This window comes from Rhagoletis pomonella, unplaced genomic scaffold (genome assembly GCF_013731165.1).
Source record: "Rhagoletis pomonella isolate Grant_MI unplaced genomic scaffold, Rhpom_1.0 Rhpom_scaffold_00001, whole genome shotgun sequence".
In the NCBI taxonomy this organism is placed as follows: Eukaryota; Metazoa; Arthropoda; class Insecta; order Diptera; family Tephritidae; genus Rhagoletis; species Rhagoletis pomonella.
The window spans coordinates 70,017,947-70,027,854 of record NW_023458555.1 but is presented as its reverse complement, the minus strand read 5'-3'; the positions used below and the strand labels follow the sequence as shown (position 1 = coordinate 70,027,854).

Genomic DNA, 9,908 nt, shown 5'->3' with positions numbered 1-9,908 from the left:
TAAACTGTGAAATTGTGAACATTACTTGTTTAGAATTGAACAAACAAATTTGAAATTTGTTCTACGCCACACATATGTATATGTAATCAGAATAAACCAGCAGTGGTTAATTTAATTAACACGGAATGTAAGCTTGCATTCATTAAGAGCGGAAACTGGTTACCTATCTTAATATGCGCAAATTTAAACAAAACTTTATTGTAGTTTTCAAAAATTTCAGATAAAATTACACATCTAAAGTGACTGATGCAAACTGCTGAGCAAATTCCCGAGTTAATTTATTTAAACTTTATTCTAAGGTATTGGATTCGAACAATTCGCTCGGGTAAGCTAGTAATAACTCGTTTATTATTGAATCAAATGCGATATAAACTTAAACATACAAATATGTGACCATATGGCATAGTAGCTTAAGACGGAAGCCGGGCTTTAGTATAATGTTCCATTGATAGCTTACGAATGCGAATGATACACTTTACGCCGTGCCATTGAAGAACTCTTGGCAAATCACGTGAAATCTAACCGAAAATCCCTTGTGGTTTAAAGAATAAACGGACTATATTCAAGCCAGGCTCCCCACTTAAGCTATTATGCCAAGCGAAAGCAGAAATTAATTATGTACGTATTTCATATTTTATTTTGTACTTACGCCCCCATACTGAATGCCTCTTTCACGAAAGCAGCGACCATAAACCACCACCGGTATGCACCAATTATTAGCCAAGCAGTACAGGCGCAATTTGGCATTGTAGTCATTCGGTAAACTATTAAATAATAAAAGTAAAAAAGAGCAAATTTAATTGCTCTTACTAAAATTTATGTACGAAAAACTTACCTCGCTCGGTGTCCCAAGGAACGTGGTTTCTAAAGTTTGCACCGAATCGAGACATGAAATAGTGACATATTATTTTGTTTACGCTACTAATACGTACCGTAATTTCATTAGAGCTGCTATTAAACTGAAGTGACTTGGGCTTCGCCCACTGAACCTTCAAATCATTACCCCACATGCGCATGCGTCCTGGCGTTGTACGTTTTTTCGCCTGTAACGCTGTTTCATGATCGTAAAATTCGATAAAAGCAAATCCACGATTCAGATCGCCCCTTATTGAATCTGTGGCTGATGACGCATGTGCCGTGCAGCGTTCCATGTCGTGAAAAGCGTTCTTGAAGCCAGCTTCCAAGGATGACAATGGCAGCTGCTTAGGAATGTTACTCACATAAAGACGATTTTTACCTTGTGAGCGGTAGACGCTCAGTCGTTCACCGTCAACGAATACAAATTTCAATAATTCGTATGCGGCCAGGGCTTCAATCTCCTGGGTATAGCGTACAAATGCATAGCCACGCGACAAACTGAACGACTCCATCATCAATCGCATTTCATATACTTCCCCGCAACGATACAGCCAGGCTAGAAAGTGCACTTCATCTAGTGACTTGGGCAAATTCGCAACATACAGCTCACATATGTAGGAAGGACGTAGACCAGCATAATCTAATGGCGGCCCAAATACTTTGCGCCCATTCTCCAAAATGGCTGGAAGAGCGGACGCCTTTTCAAGAAGTTCTTCTGCAGGGTTAACATTCTGCATGGGCGAGCACGATGCCAAGGACGTAGATGGAGACCAGGAAGATCCTGGCGACCAGCAAGCAGACGAAGTTCCAGACCTAGATAATGGCGAAGAGTCCGACATTTCCATTTGCAAGTATTTCGAAATCAAAATTATGTCACAAAACCAGCAAAAGTACAAACAATCGATTTTTAATTTGACCCATTAACTACATTTCAACGGAAATTCGGGATTCCTGATAAAATGACGCACTTTAATTTTCCTGTGTCGATCGCAAAACAGAGTTGTCAAAGTCCTACGATGAATACTCCAAATAATCGTAACGAGAAACGTAAGCCTGGCATAAGTTGAATTGAATTCGAATAAACCGTTGGTGGTGGTGGTGCTGTTAGATCAGCTGGTTTCTTCGCCTTACGTGTATTTTGTTTTTGCTTTTACTTATTTGACAACACACCCATCAAAAGCAAAAAGAATACATGCAAACTTTGGGGCGAATGGAGAAGTGACATAACACACGCAATACAAAATACATAAGATTGTTGTATTTGCTATACCGCTACCACCTTGTATAAATTCGCCTTGACCACCTTGTATAAATTCGCCTTGAGTTGAATTTTTATCAATATACTTCGTGTCATACATAAGTATTAGTTAAAAAGCATTAAATAACTTAATATTGAAATTGCTCACATCATTACTTGAAAGAACACTAACAAATTATACTCACGATGACAATCAGAACACACAAAAAATACAACAAAACCATATTTTTGACGAGGAGCACAATTTGCCTTGAAATCAGCTACTCCGTTAAACACACCTTTTATGAATACGCTTTGGCTCACGTCGTTACGTTACGCAAACAACCCTGCATTTGATTCATCGATTTCTGGCTGGCAATGCCGTACGTTAACGGGAAATTTTTAGGTAAATTCAAATTACGCACTGACTAGGCAGCATTGTATCAACGGAAAAGCCGTCAGCTAGATTCAGTTTCGGCTAAATATTTACGCTTTGTTTGCGAAAAGGTTAAGAAAAGTGCAACAGCAATTCCAAACATTGGATTATATAATGGAGTACACCTCAGGCAACAGTGTTAACCAGAACATGTGTGCCACAATGTGCACTCCTTTACATTTCGCTTACCCTTTGTCATCGCCGATTTCTTCGGATGGTGCAAGCGGAAGCAATTTTACACCATCTCCACCACAGTCTTCGGTATCTAGTCCACAGCTACAGCGCTCCGGCAACTGCCAGCAAATGCAGCAATTTACACTCATGCAGATGAATGGCCGTAAAGTGCTTGGCCCTCCAGAGGGTTGGCACGGCCCACCGCCCTCAAGTGCATGTGAACTGTTTGTGCGTCGTATTCCCCGAGATCTAAATGAACAAAAGTTAATTCAGCCATTTTTACGATTCGGGCGCATATATGAAATACGCTTGCCAATGGATTTCAATCAGGTAAGTATTACAAATACGGAGCAAGTGTATGGAATAAAATCACTAAACACTTTGTAGGCAAATCGAGGTTACGCATACGTCAAGTATACCACTGAGGAAGAAGCAGCTTGCGCAATGGAAGTGCTGAGCCATTTTTATATAGCTCCTAAACGCAAGCTGGAAATTCTTCATTCATATGAAAAATGTTGCTTATTCGTTAGCAACATACCAAAACATTTAGATGAAAGCGAGGTTGAGGAAAAGTTGCGTGCAGTTTTTCCCACTATGGAACGTGTATATTCTCGGGGGTCCGGTTTATCTCAAAGGAGCTCTGGCCAATGTCGCGAGAATGATGGGTATGACAACATCAACTTTGAAGGATTCAATGGATCGCACCAAGTTATGCATGCAGCATCCAACGACCAAAGGAACCGTGGTCATGTCTTCATACACTTTCCTTCTCACTTGGATGCATTAGAAGCAAAGAAGAGTACAACGCCGGGAGTGATACGGATGTGGGATCGTGATTTAAAAGTTGTTTGGGCCAACACAGAACGTGACACTGACATGTCAAAATGCGTAAAGATACAAAGATTTACAAATTTATTTGCTAAAAACTATGCATTTTTTTCAGAATAAAACACTATTCGTTCGCAATGTGGATCTTTGCGTAAACAATCGTGATATCATCGACTTGCTTGTAAACTGCGTACCGCGGCAGGAGATACGTAAAATTACAAAAGTTAGAACAATAGCATTCTTTGATTTTACTACTCGCGAGGCGGCCGAGAAATGTTTGGATCAATTGCAAGGAACCATGTTGCGTGGCCAACGGCTTGGCCTTGAATGGGCTAAGCCATCGGAGAAGTAAGTGAATAATAGATAAAAAGATATGTATGTATTAGTTTTTAATATTAAAAATGTGTCTCTCAAAGGCAATCATTGCATCGCATGTGCAGGACGGACTTCGATGCAATGCTTCGTCTTAAATGCATTGCGAACTCCTGGCAAATTCCAGTAATAATCTTCGGTACGTACTACGAGCACGAGGGATTGCAGTATGGCGCGGTGATGCTGCGCAATGCCAATAGCACGGCGCGAGCTATTTTCTGTGCATTGCAGACTCATGAACTAGTTGACATCCACTCGCGTATTTGTGAAGTAGTATGTGTTCTTTTGGAGACCATAGGTACTTTTCCTGACTACAACTACGTGTTCTTCGTTGAGAAGGACAACGCACATCTTCGTAAGTAGCATATGCCCTTCCGCTCTCAACAATAATAATATTGATTTTAAATTCCAGTCGGAATGGTTACACATGATGCACAATCCGTTGGTTTCATCGCCTCTTTTCAGGTGCCAAAATATCTATGTTTTGATTTAAATGAGCTGATCGATCTGAGCTGGGCCGTGGCAACTTTGGCCGCTGTTAATGAGGATGATCTACTTCAAGCTTATCACGAAAGTTTTCTAGTGAATACTACGGCCACGTATTTACAAAATTTAGTTGTTTCCGGCCACCGGGTTTTCGGCACAGTTATGCCAAAGTATCGCAATAAGGCGCCACTAAATCACAATCTAAATGATACCCAAATAGTACTTGCTTTGTGCTACGTTACAACCGGTACCAATTCCGCATTACAAACCCGTCCATACCTCGCTTATCCTGCATCCATGTTTGATAGCGGTTACGAAGGGTTGCGTTTCGTTTCGCTAAAATTGTTACCCATTGCCGTCACCCAATCACGCTTTTTGGTGCATCACGTGCTCAACCATGTTCAGTTCGGCAATGTACAATATTTTCATCCGGAACAACGTTTCCAATATCCACCTTTATGGATCACTGGCTGCTCTTATACCAAATCACTGAAGCATCCCAAACAAGAGCGAATAACGCATGCTCAGCAACATATCACACAAAGTCAGCAACAGCACAGCTTAATGACAAATGGCACATATATGCCTGCAACTTATGTAAGCTCGAGCATTAAAACCCCGATCCACGGAGGATCGCTGGGCGAAAATTAGCTGTTTTTAGTTTTAATCTTATATTTTTAATGTTTAATGTTTATTATTATTTAGCACCCCTCTTTTTTCATTATTGGATTTCGTATGCATTTGTTTTAAGTTGTATTCAATGTATTTAGTTATTTACCTAAGCGATTCTGGTGTTTTTGAATCTGTTGGTTTTCTGATTTTTTGATCGTATCTGTTTGGTTTATCATTGATTGACTCTTTTAAGATTTCACGAATGAAAAAGTTTTTATGTGTTAAGCAGCGTTTAAATTTAAAATTTACTTACTTTATTAATACTTTAAATTTAAGATTCCGTTTGATTTTTCGGTTAGATCATTCTGTGCTTTGTCCAGAAATTTTTTTGTAATGAATTTTAATAAATTTTTTTTTTTTTTTATTTGGAAAGAAGCAAACATTGGAATTTTAATTTTTATTAATAACCGACTTCTCAAAAAAAAGAGGAAGTTATTAATTCGTCGGAATATTTTTTTTTTATGTATGTTACCGCATAACTTTAGACGACATTAACCGATTTCGATAATTATTTTTTTACCTCAACTAATTTGGTTTCGCTCCGATCATTAGAAAGATAGATCTTCTTTTTTGCTTAAGGTGTTCTTACACGACATATCCTGTATCCTGGCAAATTAGATTTTTTCTCTACAAAGCAGATGTACGTACATACGAAATAGAAATGTTTCTAACTATTTTCATCTGACACACAGGCAGAATCATCTGAGTTTAGTTTATTTCGTTTTCAAAGATCGTATTTTTTTTTAAACAGTTAATAAAGACTGAATTTGACAGACATACATACGCAATTATATATGTATTGAAAAAGTCACATTTACAGATGCAAATACATATCGCCTTTTAAACTATATTGCTATAACAGTAGACGAATCGTTAACTTTTAGGATTACAATTAAAGTATTCGCAATCCTGCATTTCGTGATAACGATTACAGTAATCGAAAAATTAGTTTTGCTTAGAGCAAATATTAATTTTTATATACCAAAATGGTTTTAAGTTATTGATTCGCGACTTTGTTTGGAGTTGTAATATTCTACACAGACTCGTGGTCGCCGTACTTTCAATAAAGTTTGATTTTGATTTATATTAATACTTCGACTTTAATTCAATTTTTAGTTATAATTCGTAATCATAAAGTGCCCAGCATTGCTATGGACTATGTTGAGTTGAGGATGAAGAGTGTTCATTTGAAAACGGGGTATTGCAAAGCATGGCTAGCCATTGATACACAAAATATTTGAATATTTCAAATCCCGGGTAGAGTTTTAAAAAATCAATACAAATTATAAAATCTTTAATTTTAAATTTTCAAGGTCAATGTTCATAACATTCAAATGTTAATATCTACTTTCTCTTATTCTCCATTAAAAATGCTACTAATTTGTTTCCTTTTCCTCTCTTCTAAATTATTATCTAATATTGCAAAAATTACCGGTCTAAGTTTTTTTAATCGAAAATCGGGAGTCAGGGTTTTTACTTCCAACTTTCCATTTTTCGGCCCAGCTTTAAAAACAAGTAGAATAATCGGTCGCCCCAGCAAATACTGAATATATATATATCGCGCATTTCCTTCAATAGTGTCATAATTAATTTAAATTTTAAAATTACAAATATTGCGTTAAGTACGCAAAGTTTCCGCTCCTTCTTATTCTATGTTGTGAAAAAATTTCGATTACCAGTAGCCCGTTAGAACAAAAGATGCATTAATTTTTACTATGGGAGTTTATCGTTAGTATAGTAGGGAAAGGGCGTAACCCATTCATCTCTAAAATACAAAAAGCCATAACTAACTACATAAAAATCCGAGTTTCAGTTTTTGAATGATTATGCAATAAAAAATTAGTTAGTTGTGTTTTTTCCAAATGTTGTTGTGTTTTTTTCAATTCCTTCAGTCCACAGCAAAGGAATTGATTACTTTTTCAATTCCTTAGAAGTAGTTTCAAATGCAAATGCTGGGATAAATTACTTGCTAGTAATGTAATTTTTCCCCCCAATTCCTTTGAACGGAATTGAAAATGTAATATATTTTCTTTCAATTTCATTACCTGCCATTGCAAGAGTACTTTAGTTTTTTCAATTACTCAAAGGAATTGTAAAAGTAATTGAGAAACTTAAAGTTCATTCACGAATGTAAAATGTGGAATTTTCTTGTAATCAAAGATTAAAATGGAAACCACACATTATATCTATGTATATAAGGGTGGTCCTTAAAATCAAATGAACGATTTTTTTTCAGTCTCACCCCCTCATTTCGTAATACCACAGTGACGGATATCACATATAAATTTGGATGTTTTTTAATTGTAATACTCAAAAACCGATACTACCGCAGTCGAAGATATCAAAAATTTAAAAATACATTTTTTTTTTTCATTTAATACCCAAAATCGATACTACTAAAGTCGAAGATATCATTTATAAATTTTGGCCCTGATTGGAGTCGGTTAAGACGTCTTCATAGGTTAGTCTGAACTTTGACCCCTGTGCGACACGCCTTAACACGACTTCAATCGGGAGCAAAATTTATATATAATATCATCGACCATAGTAGTATCGACGTAGGGGTTGAGGCTTAGGAAATGTTATGCAGAAATTTGCTTCATATATTTAAGAACCGATTTGAATATTTTTTTTTTATTGTTCGGTATAATACCAGGATTTATGGTACAGAAATTTGGAGCGTTGCCACCTGCTGAAAATTTTAAACTTAATTAAATTGATAAAATTAATAAAATATATCAATGTGGGTATTAGATTAAAGAGGTTTAAGAAAGATAACCATTGGAGATACCAGGATTTATATTACAAAAATTTGGAGGGTTGCCACCTATTTAAAATTTTTAACTCAGTTAAATTGATAAAATAAAGGAAATATTGCGATGTGGGCGTCAAACTAGAGTTTGTTGTTGCTGTAAGTTTTTTGAAGGCTTACAGTCAAAAATATTTTCGAAGTGAATTAAATTGGCAAAATAAATGAAATTTCGTAGTATGGGTACACTCAGAAAAAAGCATTTCCTTAAATCAAGAAAACAGTATCCTCATTTTCGAGTTACTGTTTTTTCCTTAATATTACGAAAAATTTATTCAATTTCAGAAATTTTTTCTTAATTTAAAAATAGGGCATCATTAATTTGAAGAAGTAAAATTACTCAATATAAGTAATAATTTAATCAATATAAGTCATAACCTCCTTAAATAATTTTGAATTTTGTCAGTGCTGTTAAGACAAAGGTAATTGCTTTCCTGTCAAATGTCGGCTGTGGCGTCGTTTGAAGACTACTGCTTTAGATTCTGAGATCGCAGGTTCGAATCCGGTTGGAGGTGGTTAGAATAAGGTAAGTCAATTATTTCAATATAAATTACAAATTGCAAAAATAATTTCATATACGGAAAAACCTATATACTCAAATAACATAAAATATAAATTAGATATGTATATTTTTTTTTAATACAATTTAAAATTTTACAATAAAAAAAATATTTCTGCTCTGTCACTCGAACCTTGCATCTCTCGTCTAGCACTCCAGAGCTTTGCTCTGTCGGCCATTGCCACTGTTTCAAGGCAATATTTCCTTAGAATGATATACTTTTTTCCTAGAATCAATGAATTTTTTTTCTGAGTGCACTTTTAGAAATATAATACAAAGGATATACTTAAGAATTACTCACATAAGTGTAAATACTTTCAGCTCTCCAATTTTTTCGGGTGATTTTTCCATTGTTCGAATATTTTTTCCGCGAAATTACGCAAAAGAAGCTGAGAAGCGAAAAATCAGGAAATCAAGAACTAGATAGTATGTGTATATATATACGCAAAGTCGCGCGAAAAGATCCAATTATATGTTCGTAAACTACATGAAATTCTCTAAAACAGGCGTCTTATTTCAAAACCTGAAGAACCGGTACTCACATTTCTTTTACTCATACTTTTTAGCATATCGAGGTTTCTGGCCGTGAAGAAACTGAAAATATCGGTGAGGTAGTCAGTGATTTTCCCGCATAGGCTGTGGATATTTCGCCCGCTGCCATGATCGTACAATCATCAGCGGAGCTCACAAGCCAGTGTCGAGGAGAGTACGCCGCGTTGAGGTACACCCTGCTTAAATCTTAGCGGCTTGCACTTGTCGATGTGAGACTCAACACATGATGATTGACGACCACCAGTGTGCAAACTTAATCTATTTTATATGCGGTAGAATTGAGAAAAAGATGCGCTAGATTCGAGTAAAATGCGGTAGACTTTAATTTATTCTACAAAACAATATGCATATGTATGTATGTATGTGTGCCCGTCAATTAAAGTAACCTAAGTGAAGTTAGGTCATTTTCCCTTTAAAGCGATATTTCATAGGGTTCCAAAATAATATTTTAACCATTTACTAGCCATAAGTGTAGTTCAAGATGTCATCTTAATAGAAACCTCATAAAAATATAAAGGGAAACTTAATATTTTTTAATTCAAAGTCAAACCTTCTAAATTCACTATTTTAATTCGCTACTTTAATTGACGGGAATAGATACGTACATTAAAGTGGTCCTTAAATGTAGGAAGAAAATTTTTACATCAGATTTCCTAAGCCTCGTTGTCTCGTTTAGCAGAATCTTCCTAATAAATTCTCTAGTAGAATTGCTAATGAAAAAAATTGACGTTATTAGCTTTAGTGGCATCAAGTTTGTCGTCTTAGTCTTTCGATTTTGTCTAAGGCAGCAGCAACACTACATAGTACATATCAGCTTCCTAATTCCTTCCTGTTCATCGAGAAAACTCGTTATAAAAAAGCAACAGGAAGCAAAGAGCTTTGCCTCTTAAATTCATTTCTCTTTATCTAGGAAAATAAATAAGAA

At 35.9% G+C, this 9,908-nt stretch overlaps 2 protein-coding genes across 2 annotated transcripts; one reads left to right on the top strand and one right to left on the bottom strand.

The window, feature by feature from the left end:
- Positions 1–634: 634 nt before the first annotated feature.
- On the bottom strand, positions 635–1,719 carry LOC118733031 (probable RNA-binding protein 46). The gene is made up of 3 exons (XM_036462202.1): positions 933–1,719; positions 836–864; positions 635–764 (listed from the first exon to the last, which is right to left on the bottom strand). The coding sequence occupies exons 1-3, from the start codon at positions 1,701–1,703 to the stop codon at positions 635–637; spliced, it is 930 nt and encodes a 309-aa protein (XP_036318095.1). The 5' UTR covers positions 1,704–1,719.
- A 926-nt stretch (positions 1,720–2,645) lies between these two features.
- LOC118733024 lies at positions 2,646–5,042 on the top strand. The gene is made up of 5 exons (XM_036462189.1): positions 2,646–3,035; positions 3,093–3,593; positions 3,649–3,881; positions 3,950–4,260; positions 4,318–5,042. The coding sequence occupies exons 1-5, from the start codon at positions 2,646–2,648 to the stop codon at positions 5,040–5,042; spliced, it is 2,160 nt and encodes a 719-aa protein (XP_036318082.1).
- The last annotated feature ends 4,866 nt before the right edge of the window (positions 5,043–9,908 follow it).